This window comes from Dasypus novemcinctus, chromosome 5, assembly GCF_030445035.2.
Source record: "Dasypus novemcinctus isolate mDasNov1 chromosome 5, mDasNov1.1.hap2, whole genome shotgun sequence".
In the NCBI taxonomy this organism is placed as follows: domain Eukaryota; kingdom Metazoa; phylum Chordata; class Mammalia; order Cingulata; family Dasypodidae; genus Dasypus; species Dasypus novemcinctus.
Genome location: NC_080677.1, coordinates 19936364 through 19955119, shown reverse-complemented (window position 1 = coordinate 19955119; position 18756 = coordinate 19936364). Strand labels below are relative to the sequence as shown.

The 18756-nt window shown below is 40.4% G+C and overlaps 1 protein-coding gene across 2 annotated transcripts in view; it reads right to left on the bottom strand.

The window, feature by feature from the left end:
* The window catches only part of AMPH (amphiphysin), a 267871-nt gene that overhangs the window by 75575 nt on the left and 173540 nt on the right, over positions 1–18756 (bottom strand). For both annotated transcript variants that reach the window (XM_058296765.2, XM_058296766.2), the window contains exons 4-7: positions 17084–17178; positions 13099–13194; positions 6087–6194; positions 4479–4564 (exon numbers count right to left, since the gene is read on the bottom strand). In XM_058296765.2, the coding sequence (XP_058152748.1) occupies positions 4479–4564; positions 6087–6194; positions 13099–13194; positions 17084–17178 (385 nt within the window). The remainder of the gene's footprint in view (positions 1–4478; positions 4565–6086; positions 6195–13098; positions 13195–17083; positions 17179–18756) is intronic.

Below are 18756 nucleotides of genomic sequence, written 5' to 3'. Positions count from 1 at the left end.
CTTCATCTCAATTTTCTCTATCTACAGTGATCATGTGTCCCTGAGTTTGCATAGTTTTTCTTTTAATTGATTTCAAATCATACACTTAATCATATCTATGCATGTGTTTGTACATATAGAGACATATACTTTTACATACATGCATATACATATATATGTATATATCACACATATGCATATAAAGAAACAACTGGCACAGTGTTTGGGAATTAGTAGGTCCTTGGGAGGGTCAGACAAGAAGCTTGGGTGATGAAAGCCTGGTGAGACAGCCTCGTGTGTGGGGCAGAGGACCTCACCAACCCACGGAGCACAGCATTCATTTGGCAGGTAAAGGCCAGCCCTAGAGGTGCTTGATGAAGGGGAAAGCAGATGGATCAGACCTGTACTGGGGGAACTAATCAAGGTAGCAGCTGGATGGGAAAGGAAGAGCCACTGCAGCTTCTCTGGCACCCTTGAGCAGAGGTACCCTGCCCACCCTCCTTTGCAGAGTAGTCTTCCCAAGGCACTCTGAGCTGCAACTCCTGGGCCTTCTCTAGGACCTCAATCAACTAAGACAGTAATTCTGAATACTTGTCCTCATTTAATTGCTCTACAATGGGCCAATCCAATTCTGGTTGCGTGCAAAGTGCTAGACTAAGGTGAAATAAGAGTCTTTCCAGGAATTTACAATCCAGTTAAAGGAGCAACCAGAGAGGCCAATTAATGAAGATTCAGTATGCTCCTATTTACAGCGGAAATACATGATGGGAGAAAGAAGCAGATTAAAAGCAGCATATGAAAAAGTTAAAACAAAAGGCTATACACGATTAAGTATTAAAGATGAGTAGGTACAGGCAGTAATAGCTAAAAGAACTGAGAGGAGAGAATAATGGCTCCTGAGTCAGCTGCAAAAATCTGCTTTAGGAGGACAAAGTTGGGCTGCCCTGAAGAAGGAATAAGATTTAAACAGAAGGTGGGGTGAGATGGGGGAGGGGTGAAGCCGAAGTTGGGTGATGGGTGTTTGGCCTTTTTTCCCCACTAAGATAAGTACAATTTTAAAGAATATCTAAAAACAAAAAAAAAACAAAAAAACCTTTGGACACCATTTTATCATTTCCTGGGTGCTGGTCAAAGGCATGGACAACAGAAGCCTTTCAATGTGCACTGCCAAACTCTCCTAAAAAGGCTGTGCCCTTTATTCTCCCTTAAGTTTGAGTAAAAGGCCCCTTTTACTGATATATTACATTTTATAAAGGCTTTGTAAATTTCATAGGCAAGTTAGTACCTTATTGCCTTTTAAATCTACATTCTTTTGATTAGAGTTAACACTTTTTCTTCATTTATTTATTGCCCATTTGTATTTCTCCCTTTGTGAATTGCCAATTCATAGTTTTGCTTATTTCTTAGTATTTTAGTTTTTTATTCATTTGAAAGGACTTTTATAGTAAAGTTAGTAATCTTTGGAGACATTTAGCAAAAAAATCCCCATTCTTCTGTCATTCAATTTAATTTTCTGATAAACAGAAATATGTTAACTTCTTTACTTCAATTTTTTTTTTCTCAGCAATTTCATTCTTTGGTGTACTACCAGGAAGAAAGACCTTCTTTAGCATGATTAAACACTTCTTTTTAGAATTTAAAAATTAAATCAACTAGAACGTATTTATTTAGAAAATAAGTGTTCAACATTTTTCTCCAATCTAAAAGTAGGCACTCCATTTGACTACTAGAGCCCCAGCATGAATACCTGACACACTGTAAACATTCCTGAATGAATGAATGAATGAGCAAGTGAACGAAGCAACAAGGAAATGAACAAACTTGGCACTGTTCACTGGAAGGACACACTCTGACTAACCCTGGCTCACAGAAGAGTAGCATCACTGGCAGTGAAATATGCCAGTGAAGAGCACCAGGCTCTGGGTCCCGGTATTATCTGCTTGGAAGATTTCATTTCACAAGTTCTTCATAAACAAGGGACTCTGAGACTTTACCATTTCCCCAAAGGAATTCACTAAGACAGCCTCCGCCCCCTCCTGACTAGCTGTCAAAACCAACTTCATTTCTTTATTAAGATGCCTCTTTGTTCTCAAACTGTCTAAAGCATTAACAGCTGAGCTCATCCCAGAACCGGTTTCTAGGAACACCTCCACCCTCTACACTGCCCTAAGGAAGCCCTGCCTTCCCCCAGGGGTCGCTGCTACCCTAGGCTCCCTGCAGCAGAGGAAGCGCCCAGTGTCACGCCTCCTGATGGGAGACGGGCTGGGAAGGAGAGTTTGCTTCTAGCTCTCCTCTGGGCCTCTAGCTCGTTTACACTCCCTCCTCTGAGATTCAGATGTGCAGATTTAAAGCCTTCAGAGCTCACCTACTAACCTCCCAGGCCCTCACCCAAACCAATACGTTGTCCACAAGGGCACACATCTTAGGATTTCCCTCTTTCTCCTTCACCAAATCCTAACATGCACATGACAGATCTCCACTTCCTTATGATCATCCAAATAAACAAGCCCTCTAATTCACTGACCTCCTTGAACCCAGTCAGACTTCCACTCTAAATTCTGTAATTACTTACTGCTGCTACATCCTGAATCTTGCCAACACTCGCAACTGTTCCACCTTTGAAATGAGAAAATCCAGGGCTTGACCTAATTTCCTGGGCCAAGAGATTTCTCATTCATTCATTTCCATCCCACCTGCTCTTTAAAAAAAAAAAAAAAATTCCCTGAAGTCACTGATGCTTGTCTTCCAGGTGGTTGTCCCACTCCCTTGGGCTTAATGTTTCTTTATTCCCCTCCACATTCTCTAGCCAGTCCTGATGACACCCTGTCTCCTTGTCCTTATCCCTCCTTGCCCCACATATCTGGAGTCCGAAACAGTCCCAACCATGCTGCTACCACCTTGTCGAAATGCTTTTAGAAGCCTTGCCTTGTCCTATCACCCGCCTCTACTCACTGCCCACTAGTCCTTATGCCCCTCATAAGTCAAGAGCCTCAAAATAACAAGCAGCAGTAGCCACTTCTGCTTCTTCATCTCCCATAGCCTCTTCAATGCTGGTCACCAAGCTTCTGACTCTAACATCTGCTGAAACATTTCTGGAAGTTCACTAACCACCTAGTTTTCAAAGGCAATGCCTTGTTAGTCCTCCGCTACTGTAGATGATACTCTTTCCACTCCTGGTACTCCTTCCTTTTTAAAAGTTCCTTCATTCTTGCTTTTCTGGGATACCGCTCTCTTCCAGGTCTCCCTCTATACCTCTGATGAGCACTTCATAGGTTCTTCTGCATACTCTGTAAATGGCACTGGTCTCTCAACAATTCTCTTGGCACCATAAACCACCCAAGTGGTACTAATTTCCAAACCTCCCTATTCAGCACCATGCTTAGTTAGATGTACGTATTTGGATTTCCTAACGATTCTTTAGACTCAGCATATATAGAACAGAACTCGGTGTTTTTCCAAAACATGCTTTTCCTCATATATTTTCTATCTCTTTCAGTGAAACCTTCTCTAGCTTACAATATAGGAAAGTTATAGGGGAAACAATCTGGTTGGATGTTGGGGCTAGAGGACTTGATGCAAAGCAATGTTTGCACAGAAAGCCCAAGGATGTTTGTTTTGGATGGTAGCATGAAGGTGCTGAATAAAAATTGAGAGGTGTAAGGTCCCACACTTTCCACACTTACAGAATATATACTTAATTCTATTAGAAATACTGATTACCTGGAAATAAGGAGGAAATATATCACCTGAAACAGGAATGGAATTCAGATTTAAAGATCAAGGTTGGGAGTGGAGGCTTGGTATCTAAGCCAGAAGACTGTATTAGCTCTTGGAATAAAGGAAGTTCCACCAAGAGTTGAAAAGGTATGCTTGTAAAATTCAAGGTTAAAGGCAGTTCTCCTAGTGCCTCTAGTTAAGATTTGATTCTCCAACAAAGAAAGATATCCAAGTCTAAAATTGTGCCATGCAATACGGTAGGTGGTTCCCAATCTTGGCTATTTAAACTTAAGTGAAATAAAATTTAATTTAATACTGAGTTTTTAAGCCACACTAGCCATATTTCCAATAGTCAATAGCTACATGTGGCCAGTGCCTACCATATTGGAAAACATAGCTAGAGAACAGTTCTACTGGGCTGCACTGAAGCATCACAGGCAATAAGGATAAGCCAATAGATATTCACTATTCTTGAACTTCCTAAATGGAATATGCTATCTTTACAGAAAATCTTGTAACAAAAGCAAAGAAGGTACTGTATCAATGTTAAAGGTGGGAAAAAAAAAAGAATATGGGGTTTGGTTTTGTGAGATATGAATGTGATTAAGCATTTTTTCTCTTCTTCATTTTCTTCATTAACAAGGAGACCTTGGTTATGTCATTTGACTAATCTGTGCTCATCTGTGTATCTTTCTGAACACTGGAGGAACAACTGAGTTTATTGTTGGGATTGGATGAGATAAAAGAACATGAATAGGGGAAAAAAAAAAAAAAGTCTTTACCTTGACCATAGTGATGGTAGCTCTTCTTGTAAGTCAACGTTAAACTCTTCAAATACTTTCTGTGCTTTCTGAAACTCCTCTTCTGCCTAGAAGTGACACATGACATTTGTTTCCATTAAAATATCACTTAGCAACAAAAGCCATACCTGTATACAACAACGTCATTTAACATATAACAGGAAGCACTTTATGGGAGGTCTAGAAACATTTCCAGGAGAGAAATGTGGCTAAAATCCACAGCAATTCTTCAATAAAAATGAAGTCTTCAGGCTCATTAAAACAGGAAAACTGGATTGATGGTGATGGCTGCTCTGGCGTTTGCTGGCTGATTCATTCATTACACAAAACTTGTCAACTGCCAACCACATACACAGCTCTCTTTTGGGTCCTAGACATGGATGCCCCCCAAAAACTCCCAGTTGTTGTTGTTTTTTTTACATTACAAGATGATAACTGCTACAGTGAGGGAATTTACAGTCTGTTAAGGAGCATGCTATTGGAGAGGATGGTGCAGAGACCAGAGAAAGCTCCATAGAAAGGGTGATATTTTAACTGAATCTTGGAGAATCAGCAAATGGTTGGTAAAGAAGTGAATAGGGAAGGTATTTTAATGCATAATAGTAGAATGCCTTGGGTTGGACCTTGTCAGATCACATTACCTTTCTGTACCTCAGATATTTTATTCATAAAATAGGTACAGTAGTACCTCACTGCAGGCTGATGTGAGGATTAAGGAAAAGTAATGTATTAATAGATGGAGTGTTGAATACAGTGCCTGGATGTATGAGGCCATTCATAAAGGTAGATGTTGTTACAGCTGCTCAGAAACTGATGTGTCAGCCACAGAGGCTGGAAATTAGGACATGTGTATGGGGGAAGGAGAGGAGGAAGAAAAAGGCTGGGAAGGTGACAAGGACAGATAGGCGAGTTATAACCACACTGTGAAGCTCTTATATGCCATGCATAAAAATTTAGAATTTTGTTTCTCTACAGGTAAGGTCAGCCATTAAAATATTTAAGCAGTGGAGAAAAATATCAATATATGTAATAAAGACCACTTAGGTGGCTGTTATAAGCAGATATGTAGGGGCAAGACCAGAAACAGAAAGAATAGTGAGCAGGTGACTTCCATTAGTTGCAATCTGTAATTCCTGGCATACATGGAAAAAAGCTACTGAAATGGATTTTCTACAAGAAAATAAATGTTATGAAAATACAGTATATATCTATATTCCAAATCTCTAGTTATACCTGAGAATATCAAACTTAGTGCCCCATTTGAATCTCCACTTCAGCACTAAGTATGGGCCACAACCTCTTTAGCAAATGCAGGCACACATTACTTTTTCAGTCTCACAACACAACTGGGGGCAAAGTCTTTTCTGACCAAAACATGTGAAGCCTAAAATAATGTTTTCTAATACTCATTCGTAGTTTGTAAAATATGGAAAGCAGCCCATAAGCACCACGTTTCCATTTAAATTCTGCCCGGATTCCAACAAATTTCCCTTCAAAAGGAAATATTTAATTTCAAAAACCCCAGTTGCTATGGGTCGCGAAGCATGGAGAGTCGTGTCAGCAGTCAAATGAGCTCCCAGCAGCCCTTACCTTGGAGATGCGACTTTCGTCCTTCCGCTTGGAACCCTGCAAGGCTTCCAGGTGGTGACGGGCACTGTCATAGTCCACCAGCTTCCTGCTCCGCTTCGCGATGCGATTCTGCCAACAGGGAAACACACTAAGAAAGACAAGGTTCTTAGAGCCCCTTTTTAACTGCCAACATGCTTTCCTTGTCTGGAGCATCTGAGAACCTGGGCTATAGATTACTGTGAATTGGAACTTCAGTCGACAAAATGACCCTGGAAATCAGACTGCAACCTGCAAACTTTGTGTGGAAATCATTAAATTAATATGCTCCTTCTGATAACAATAAATCAGTCATGAAGGGCTGAAGGCTGAGTGTGTGGTCAGAGAGGAGAAAAATTCCAGAATCTATTGGGGGAGGGGGTAAATCTACACTTCTGTTAGCCTCCACTCTTAATCTTCAAATGTCTCATTTTGAAGATGTGGAAGGCCCTATTAGGCTTTGGTTTCATAATTCTGTAACACTCACTCATGCTATCATCGGCTCTGTGAAGTACATTTGCTTCCTTAGATATCTCCTTCCTAGCAGTAGTTCTCAGCCCTTCTGTACATTAGAATCACCCGAGGAGCTTTTACAATAAACTGATTCCTAGGGCCCATCACTTGACACAGCTGAGGAAAGAAATAGTGTACTTGCCAAAAGAAATTATTGTCAAGACAAATTATTCCCATTAAAACAAAAAGAGAAAGGAGTTTAAAAAAACTCCCACCAGAATAGAGAACACACAAGGCCTGTGATAAAATAGCAAATGGTCTAAAATAAGTGTAATTGGAATCTCTATAGGAGAAGAGAGGATCAGAAGAAATACTTGAAGAGATAGGGGCTGATAATTTTATAAACTAATAAAAACGTCAAACTACAGATGTAAGAAACTTATAGAATCCCAAGAAGGATAAATACCAAAAAAAAAAAAAATACGTATACGTATAGATACATAATTGTCAAGCTGCTTAAAATAAAGGATAAAGAGAAAACACAAAAGAATAAAGGTAAGAATTACAGCAGATGAATCTTCAGAACCTGTGTAAGCCAGAACACAATGGAGTGTCACCTTTGAACTACTGAACATTTTTTTAATGTCAACTCAGAATTTTATATCCAGAAAAAATACCTTTCAAAAGTCAAGATGAAATAAGATGTTCTTTATCATTTAAAAAAAAAAAAACTCTGAGATAATTCATTCCCAGCATAAGATTTACCAGATGGAGCTAAATAAAGAATAAGAGTACATATAAGAAATGGTGAAAATGGAGGTAATTAAGGAATTTTGTTTTCTTATTTTTAATTGCTTTAAAAGATAATTGATCATCTAGAGCAAAAATGAGAAACAATGTATTGTGGGATTTATAACATCTGTAAAAGTAAAATGTATGACAACAATAGCACAAAGGAGAGGAGCAAAGAATCTGAAGTATACTTGTGTAATGTTCTTAAATGACACAGAAAGTCATGTAATATTATTTGAAGTTAGACCATCATAAATTAAAGATGTGTACTGTAAATCCTACAGCAACCAGTAAAAATATAAGTTAAAGAGGTATAATTAATGAACTAAAAGTACACACAAGGTATACTAATTCCTGGGATCTGGCCTGAGAGATATGATTTAAGTGTTCTGAGATGGGACCGAGGCATCTGGATTTTTAACAAGCTCCCAATGACCCAGTTATGCTCAACTAATACTGAGAAACACTGCTAAATTTAACACCACCCTTAAATTTTATATGGAAAAGAAGGAAAACAACAGTGATAATATACATGCTTATGACTTACAAAAGAGTCACATCCTGTGGATCCTCATACCATCCTACAGTATGGGTACTGCAGGCACCATTCCCATTTTATAGGTGGGGAATTTGAAGTTGCATGAGATTAAATTCTAACTTGTAAAGAACTGCTCAGTGAGTCTATGATGCAATAGTTTGAAGTTCTGTTATGAATTCCAAAAAGAGATGGATTATGTTTCTGAACTAATCCATTGCTGTGGTGTGAGACCCTTTTGATTGGGCAACATAAGAGAGGCATGACTCAGGTTGACTCTCCACCCTCTTACTGGAGCTGATATAAACAGAGACACAGAGAGAAAGGAAGCTGCCATATTTGAGCCTGCCATGTGAGAGAGGACTCCAGGCTCACCTACGGCTGTGGAAAGGCAGAGAAGAACTGAGAGACTGAGAAAGGCAGCCTGGAAAGAGACAAGCCCTAGGCCTGGTTGCCCACAGTTGAGTTCCAGGAGACGGTAGACTCTGGAGGGAAAGGTAAAGATGTCAGCAGAGACAGCCCGCCATCTTGCTTTACCACATAGCAGCATGCCAGGACTGCCAGTAGCTGAACTTGTGAGAAAGCATCTCTGATGGTGGTTGGATTTAGACATTTCATAGCCTCAGAATTATAGGCTTTTACACCAAATAAATCCCCTTTATGAAAGCCAACACATTCCTGGTACTTTGCATCTGCAGCCCTATCAAACTAAGACATATGGTAAGGTAGAGTCAGAATTCATGCCTCCAGGCCAGTGGCGGTATTGGGGTTAAGGCATGTGAGCTGGCTAAGGCACAAAATTTAAGGAGGTCAGGGTCATGTAAGTGCAGGTTCAGCATCTGAGAGGAAGTGTTTCCTTATATTTTATGACCAAAAGTGCCTTGCTTGCCTTATCCAATCCCAGCCCTGCTCCTGATTCTTGGTTAGTGCTCCTTCTAAAGATCCTACTGTTCCTCTGAAAGACTCTGTTATTCAACTCCCAACTGTCACTCAGTGCCATTCCTCTACTCCTCCCTTCAGAATTAGTGAGAAGTGGATTGGAGTAGTTAACTCCCCTTCTCCTTTACTTTATTGGTGCCAATGGTAGAAAGCATGACTGAAACACCCCATTTACTTAAATATATGAGATGAATTAACCTAGACAGAGTAGTGTGAAGTCTTCCAATAATGTGTGGTAGGCAGAGTGCCTGTAAGATAGCAAAGACTATTTCTTTACAAACACTCAGCTAACATGGAGGTGAAGAAGGTCAACCAGGGAAACGGACTTTGGCCCAGTGGTTAGGGCGTCTGTGGTTCAAGCCCCGGGCCTCCTTGACCCATGTGGAGCTGGCCCATGCGCAGTGCTGATGCGCGCAAGGAGTGCCCTGCCACACAGGGGTGTCCCCCGCATAGGGGAGCCCCACGCGCAAGGAGTGCGCCCATAAGGAGAGCCGCCCAGCGCGAAGGAGGGAGCAGCCTGCCGAGGAATGGCGCCGCCCACATTTCCCGTGCCGCTGACGACAACAGAAGCGGACAAAGAAACAAAACGCAGCAAAAAGACACAGAGAACAGACAACCGGGGGAGGGGAGGGGAATTAAATAAATAAATAAATAAATCTTTAAAAAAAAAAAAAAGGTCAACCATCACACCAGGGAGCCAAGAGTGCCTACATCCAGCATCCATGTGGAGTGGACACAGCCATTCTAAGGCCCACAGGATGGAGGAATAGAGTATGGATTAGAGTGGACTTACTGATATTCTATTCACGAACTACTATGATTGATTAGTAATCGAAGAAAATGTGGCATTGGTGTGGATAAAGTGGCCATGGTGGATGCTGGGTGTGGGGAATGGGAGGAAGAGATGAGATGTGGAGGCGTTTTCAGGACTTGGAGTTGTCCTGGGTGATGCTGCAGGGACAGTTACCAGACATTGTATGTCCTCCCATGGCCCACTGGATGGAATGTGGGAGAGTTTGGGCTATAATGTGGACCATTGCCCATGAGGTGCAGCAGTGCTCAGAGATATATTCACCAAATGCAATGAATGTCTCATGATGATGGAGGAGATTGTTGTTATGAGGGGAGGAATGGGAGGAGGGATGTGGGGGGTATATGGGGACCTCATATTTTTTTAAGGTAACATTAAAAAAATAAAGACAAAAAAAAAAGAGCATTGCACCTTGAAGCAATACCTTTTGTAACTATATGCAAATTTTTATAAAACTCTTCTTTGTGGATTTGCTAGGAGAGGGAGGAGGACCCCTTTAATATCTTCTGAGCTGCAAATCTTGATTCTCTGGAGATGAATTTAATTTTTGAAAGAAGCCAAAATTAAATTATTGCCAAGTCTTGGAATAAGGTTGAAGAATGCACTGGATAATCTTATTTTTGATTCAAAAATAAGAAGTAAAATAAATAATGTGGCTCATGGTACAAGTGACTATTTTGAAGGCCATCACTCATTCTGACGCACATATGTTTTTGATGGAAAACAAATAAATCATATTTCCTTACCTATATATTTGTGAAACTTGGAAAAAGAACCAAATCCCTTAAATAAGTTAATATACTTTAGCTTTTTATAGGTGATACAATTCTTATTTAACCATCCAATAGTAAATGTAATTAAATGTAATTAAATAAACTTAATTGTAAATTATAATTTCATGAGATTTCCCACTGTGCACTAACCTTCTACAGAAAGAAAACTTTATTTTTTAAAATTTCAGGAATAGCTCCAATTTGGAATACATTTTGGCACATTGCAGTACAGATATGCTTAGCTGCTCATGCATGGCAGCCAAAATAGAATCTAAACTACATTTTACAATAACCGCTCACAGCTGTAAGCCTGCCTGGGTTGGTGACAAGCTGGCTCTTATTATAACATTGATTGTAGATGTCAGTGCTGCATAATAGCAACCATAACACTGGGTGCCCTGCCAATCACAGTGGGCTAAGTTAAACACCATCCTTTCATGAATGGTACTTCAGAGCTCTTACTGAAAGGCTGGTATAAATATTTGGAAATTTGTCTGAGGTATTAACTATACATGGCCTGTGGTGTTTAATGGGTGTCAAGTCACTTGTGTTCCAAGCTTTGAAAACTCTCCGTTTGGAATTTATGATCACAATTCTCCTTTCCATCAATAACTCCAATATATCATCACTCAGCACTAATTTTATGAAGGGATGGTGATAAGTGTCTACACCCACTTTTAACTTCCACCCACTGAGTAAAGGCACACAGAGTAATGTAAGCCCATCTTCACAGAAGAAAAGTCCTTAAAATATTAAAGACATCTATCCCTTCCTAATCTCCAATGCCCAATTGTGTTCTTTCCAAGTTTAACACACTTCTAATTTCCTCAGATATTTATCGTGTGACACAGTTTCATAACTCTCTACCTTGGTTGATAGCTTCTGGGTATACTCCAGTTTCCTAAATGTGGTTTGAGAGAGAGAGAGAGAGATTGATTTAGCCCCTTTCGATAACGCAAGGAAAGGGTTGACATATATTTCATTTCTCTTCAGGGCATCCAGAAAACAAGCTAGATGATATTATTCCAAAATCTCTACTGAGGTGGTTCAGTAACTGGAGGGTCATCTTTGCGCAGGATCCTAACAATAAACCCCAAGAAAAAACTAGCTAAAATAGAAGTTTATCTTTCAGACACAGGACAAACCAAACGATCTAGCCAATATGATCTGTCGTGATATTGTCTTAATCTCGCAGTACATCTTCTAATTTCTAAATAACTATCTCTGGGAAGCACCATAAAAATTAAAATCCTTCACATTTTGTTGGTGACACTGTTTTTGTTCTAGCAACTCAACAACCTTGCAAATACCTTCCTCCGAAGCTAAATCATGGCCTTTGTTTGCTCAGCATATCATATATGTCACCTGAATAATTTAGACAACTTGCAAGCTGCTTTAGAATTTTAAGGTAGGAGGACATTGCTTTCCTTTCTCCTTTTCTGATTTATTGGCAATTGATTTTAAAGGAGATTAAATTGCCATGCAATAAACAATACTCTAAAAATGTGATAATGATTCTGAGGGCTGTTTGTTCTTCAAATACTACAGATTTCCAGAAGAAAATGGGAAAGTGTATGAAAATATTCTGAAGATGTTCCAAAACACTTTCCTTGTAGTCTGGTATATGTGTGCAGCCTCACACTTTTTAATTTATTTTTTCAAGTCCTCACAGAACTTAAAAAGCAAGAACTGATTCATACCTTTTAGTAAGGATGCAGAGACCCAGTGGTTCAATAAAGCACTGTGCTTTCTATTATGTTAGCATCATTGAGAATCCATCAACTGGATTTATTTGTTCCCTATGACATTTTTCCAATAGAGCTAATGAATCTAGTACAATCCACTCAAGTTCTTGTCTAGTGCCCCTGGTGCCTAAAACATGCTTTGTACATTGACCAAAAAGCATTAGACATTCTGGGCAGGACCAAGGAAACCAAAGTCATTGATATGAGTGTTGTTCAGGCTTCACTATGTTTCACGGGCAAGGCCAGTACACACAACTGCAGGTAGTTTTCTGGAAAGTGTTTGGCAATCGCTATAAGGAGGGTCAGGGCCATTATGTATTAGAAAACAACTAAGAAGATGTTTGCTGTGGGTGCCCATTGATGCTGGTTCACAACCTTCTCACCCTACAAGACACTAGCACACAGTTGACTTACCTGGCATTCCAATTCAAACATGGAAAACTGTTGTTTAATCCTGTTTGCTATATATATATCCCAAAGTTTTGGTTTAGAAACCAACTTTACCTCTAGAGTGGATTCCAACTCTATTATATTGAACCCTTCACTTGCGTATTTACCTTTGCAGTGGACCCAAGCATCAAACAAGATAAACCTCTTAGACAAGATATTTTTGGATCCAGATGCAAATGTACTTGAAATGCTTTTGTCTTTAATAGTTCAGTTTGAACTATTAAAGTATGAACTTATATATGGTTTCATATATAAGATTGAAAAGACTTCTGTAGAGAAATAAAAGGGGAAACTATACTCAAGGGGAAATTTGATTTCTGTAATTATGTTTCATTTCAAACTGATAGGAATAGAACAAAAATCCAAAAGTTAAATAAATGAAAAAGACCAACTGTCTTTGAAGTCAGTTTGAAGACTTAGTTCCTCTTAGTTCTTGCCATGTTTCAATAACTACATGGAATCATTTAATTTTTCCATTTACAGACACAGAGTAAAATACCTTTATGTCAGGAAATTGGCCAAGGTAGGTGTCCAGTGTCAGCAAGGATCCATCCACTAGTTTTTGATGGAAGTCTTCCCACAGTACATCACATTTCTGAAAGAAAAAGAGAAACAGCTGGATTATTTTAATTGGATAACTTTTGCCAAACTTTGAAAAATTCCAAAATTTAGATAAGTAATGGTTTCCTAGACATTACATATTAGAGGGAAAATGGATTATTTAATAATACAATAAAATTTTAAAGCAATTTGGCCACAAGTTCTAACTTACGATATAGACCACCTGAGAGTTCAGTTCACTAAAAAAAATATATGTATATATATTTCTGATTCTGAATTACTAAAGAAATGTAGAAGCTTCAATAGGTGCCCAGATCCTTACAGATGAACTTTTGGAGTTAACAGACTATGATGATTCCACTGAGACAACTTGCATCTGAAGCTACCTGTGAATTAGAAACCACCCTAAATAGAAACAAACAATGAACCTTTGCCTAAGTATTACTATGGCTATCATTATGTCAGGCATTGGGTTAAACATTTTACAGATGTATACATATACCTAGATATAGAAACATTTGTATATATATATCAATTTATATTGAATATCTATTTATATATGAAAATATATAATATATATTTACTTAAACACATATTGTTATTTAATCCTCACAGAAGCCTTATGAAGAAAGTGGCTTTACTGATACTTTACAGAAGAGGATACCAAAGTCCAGAGATGTTAAGTAAGTTGCCCAAGGTCATGCCATTGATAAAGGACAGATCCAGGATTCCAACCCATGTCTAGCTTCTTGAATCCCAAGCCTATGATCTATTATACCAGGTTGCCTCGCCAAAGTAGAGTTCATAGCCAAGCTGTGTGACTTTGGGGAAATGAACCTCCTTGAGTTTCCACTTACCCAATTAAATGAGTTGACAACATAAAGTGTTTCACAGAATCTCAAGCACGCAGCAGGTACTCAAGAATGTCACCAAGAGCTTGTTCTCCCAGTGTCTACCCTTTCCTTCTTCTTAGAAACAGAACTTCCCATTTTATCTGTGCAAATGGCCACCAAGAAAAAAAGACTACATTTCCAAGCCTCCCTTGAAGCTAAGCATGGCCATGTGACTAAGTTCTGTGAAGCTAAGCATGGCCATGTGACTAAGTTCTGTGAAGCTAAGCATGGCCATGTGACTAAGTTCTGTGAAGCTAAGCATGGCCATGTGACTAAGTTCTGTGAAGCTAAGCATGGCCATGTGACTAAGTTCTGGCCAATGGGATGTCCTTTACAGAAGTGTTCTTGAAAGGAGAGAGTGGTCCATCTTCCCACTTCCCCCTTCTTGCTGACTGGAATGCAGAAATGAGAAAGGAAGGCTGGAGCTCAAAGAGTCATCTTACACCTGAAGGAGGCAAGCTAAGGATGGCAAAAATGGGCCCCTGATACTGGTGAGTCTGCCATGCCATACGTGGCCCGTTTGTCAAGGTCGCTATAACAAATATCACAGACTAGTTGGACTAAACAAAAGGAATTTATTGTCTCAAACTTTTGGAGGCCAGAAGTCCGGAACCAAGGTGTCAGCAGGACTATGCTTTCTTCTAAGTCTGGAACATCTGGTGGTGGTTTGCCAGCAATCTGTAACTCAATCTCTGCCTCCAACACCTGACTTTCTCTTTCTGTCTGTCTCCTACTGGCAGTGTTCAAACTTCCTTGGCTTATAAGGTCTTCAGTTATATTGGATTAAGGCCCACTCCTAGTCAATCCATTCTCATCTTAACTAATAACATCTTTAAAGAACCTATTTACAAATGAATTCACATTCACAGCTCCAGGGATTTGAGCGAGTCTTTGTGGGGAAACATAATTCAATCTGTAACAGCTGCTTGACCTCCAAATTCCTTTATGCAAGAGGCAAGTTTCTATTTTGTTTAAACCACTTTATTTGCTCATGTTTTTGTTTCTCACATTTAAAAAACTAATCCTAATTGCTCCATGTCCCGATTAAAGAAACTTATGGGAACAAAACTATTTAATTCCACTCTACCAAAAGGTGTGTCTTTTCTTTTTTCTCTTCCCTTCCCCCCCCCCCCCAGTTGTCTGCTCTCTGTGTCTGTTTGCTGTGTGTTCTTCTGTGACTGCTTCTATCCTTATCAGGGGCACCGGAGATCTGTGTTTCTTTTTGTTGCGTCATCTTATGTCAGCTCTCCGTGTGTGCGGCACCATTCTTGGGCAGGCTGCACTTTCTTTTGTGGCTCTCCTTATGGGGTGCACACCTTGCGTGTGGGGCTCCCCTATGCGGGGACACTCCTGCATGGCAGGGTACTCCTTGCGTGCATCAGCACTGCACATGGGCCAGCTGCACACGGGTCAAGGAGGCCCAGGGTTTGAACTGCAGACCTCCCATGTAGTAGGCAGATGCCCTATCCATTGGGCCAGTCCAGTTCCCAAAAAGGTGTGTCTTAACTTCTCATGTGAATAGAGCAGCAGAACATGGAGTATTCAGTTCCTTCATCATCAAAAGGGCCAATACATGGCTCTGCAATTGAGGATACCAAGAATCCTGGCAATCTCAAGAACCAAGGTAGAGGAGCAGCTGTTTCCTTCAGGAAAAATGTCAAGAGGGGCATTTATCATCATATAAAGAATGCAACACTGTTCTGAACAGTCATTAACATAGGTTTCTATTATTCCTTAAAAAATCCCTCTTTTTATGATGAATTTCTGACTTTAAACCATTAACCAAAAACTTACAAAATGAGATAAGCATTTAACACCACAATGCTGAAACACAGTGACTTTATATTAAAGAAATGTGGGAAGAAGCAATTACTTAATAATAGCATTTGAAATTATCTGTGGAGGGTGGTTTTGTCAAATTCATATCCTGGAAGTTTTTAAATAGAGCCAATGAGAGCTTTCCTCAGGTTTTATCTCAGATATAATGAGATTATGCAACTCGATGTCAGGAGGTCAGAATTTTCATGGAGCCACCTGGGGTCTCACTGCTAACCCGTCTTTCCAAGGGCTGTGTATTTCTTCAGATCATCACTATCAGACCTTCCCCTGAGCTTTGGCTGCCGCATCTGATTTAGGTGTTGTGTACCTAAATGAGGGGAAATGAGCTCATCAGAAGTGGAAGACATGGCAAAAGCCTCCTCTTTGTTTTAACAAAGACCTTGGATATGAGTGAACCTCTTACTGGCAGCTTTCTCACATTAGGAATCATAACTTGCACAGAGCACTAATTAGGTTAGTGGACAGCAATCGAAGTGTACTGTGAGTAGGTACACTTATTCTTCTCATTCTGTAGAAAGCCCCAGAAGATTAGAGGACTTGCCCATTGTCACGTGGAGCTATTCTTGGTCTCTGACCTGTTCTGCCTCGCAAAGCATCAATTCCCACTTTCCCACCCCTCGCCAGTCAGAAGTCCCTCAGCTGGAAGTTTGATTTCAAGAGTTAAGATAAGGCTAGGGCCCGGCCTTACTGCAGTTAGATTCCTTGTAGCAGGCTGAATTTGCCTCTGTCCTCGGACCCTGCAGACCACTCAGTGGACTGGCTGCTGTGGCAAGGGACAGCTGCAGCTCTTAGTCACTCCTCTCCTTACATTCAGGGAAAGACAAATCAAAGGTAGAGCAGTGGGGCTGGTACACAGCATCAGGCCACGAGACAGTTCTCCTGCCAGAAACGGTTATTACGATGTGTAGATGTGTAGTAGGGGACAGATGGATGTTATTCTTATCCTGAAAAAAAAGTCTTGAACCCACAGCACTCTACCCAAGCGGTTTTATAATCATCCTCACGCCTCACTACGTGTGTGGGAAGACCCTGATGGCGAAACTGCATGGTGCCTTCTGGGTATGTGGTCTCCTCTCCTGATTAAGGCCACAGAGTGGTGAGAGAGGGGCAGGGATCGGCTGTGTGAACAGGACACCGGGGGAGCATCACGAAGCCACCCCAGGCCTCCCGGGCTGCCTTCCACCCACTCACCTCGCCAACCATTTTCACGTCTTCCCGTCCGTACCAATCGGGCTCGTAGACCTCGTGGAGCGACTCGGTGAGCTTCATAGAGGCCTCCTGCATGCCTAGCGGTGGAGGAGAACAACTCGTGTTAGATAGAAACGGTCAATGAGTTCTCTCCCTCCTCCCCCTACTCTGCTAAGTGAGGCGATCATCTTGAGTACTTGCTAATTATTTAGGGAGAAATTCTGAAGGCGCAGTTGCTGCTGGCCTGTACAGCCTCATCTTTCCCTGAGGGTCTCTGAGACTTATCTGAGCACATCGTGCATTTTCTATTTACGTGACATTGACAGATACTGTGTCTTGGAAGAAGAGAATAACATGCCTTATTCTGAAAACAACAAAACTAATATTGTATCTTATTCTATACATTATCATTGCAAAATAAAAGCAACCATTTAACTTGGATAGGACACCTAAGATTCTGGTCCATATCATTGCAGAGTTCGAAAAATAAAATTTCTTCTAAATAAGCAATAAAACATCTTTAGAAGCAGGTAGAAACAAAGTCAATAGAAATTCAGTGTATAACAGTTGAAGTTGGTTTATGTGTCCTAAAAACAACTTTAAAAAAAAAGGGGTGTTTTCTCTTTTGAATATTATCAAAAGCTATGAACAGACTTTTAAAGCAGAACTCTCAGAAAAGTTAGCGTTGTTTAACTTTCAGTGGAAATTTTCATTAGAAAATACATTTGCATGCTGCAAAATGTGTTTATTAATAATAGGAAAGACATAACATTTCTGAGTGTAGCATGATGATATAACATACTATGAAGTGCTCTCCAGTGTTCCCCACTTAAAGGAGAAATGGTTAAGTCAGTGCTGGATAGCCATGGAGGCAGCTCACATCTGAGAACAAAATAGGTGCAAGCTGGCCCATGGCTGTCAAGAAGCACCTCTTTGGCACCAGATTCTCCCTACCAACTCCAAGGTGAGACCTGGCCTTTGTCACTAGCCGGTGTAAGAAGGAGCTGGAGAAAGGGAGAGCAAAGATCAAAAGGCTGTCATTAAATATTAAAAACACATCTGACAAACTTACTGCCAATGATTCACAGATGAAAACCATTCTTTAAAGTACAGACTCAGATGCTTGTTGGACTTAAGGTAGTATCTAGGCTTAACGGTGAGGGAAAAAGAACTAAAGAAGATCGCTGAAATAATAGACGTATATCCTTGAAGAAGATACATAAAACAGAGCATACAATTTGGTGTTTCATGATACCTTTTCACTCTCGTGGCATAAAACAGTCTCCCCTTCCTTTCCCTTCCAAGATGTAGCTCTATATTTGACCTTTGCACAGTAGAGTCTGCAACGTGTTTTCAGGGCCACACGAAGGGTGGGACCCGTAGCCCTCTCCCCACGAAGACTGTACCACTGTGCACATTAGCATATTAAAGGATGCCCTGTCCAAGGTGTGCCGCCTCCACACCTGCTGCCAGGACCTGGCCACCACAGGATGAAGCCCTGCCAGTCCAGGTGTGATGGTTCATTTTATGTGTCATCTCAGCTAGGTTATGGTCAAACATTGGCCTAGATGCTGCTGTGGAGGTATTTTGTAGGTACGATTAACATCTAAAATCAGTTGACTTTAAGGAAAGGAGATTTCCCTTGATAATATAGGGGGACCTCATACAATAGGTAG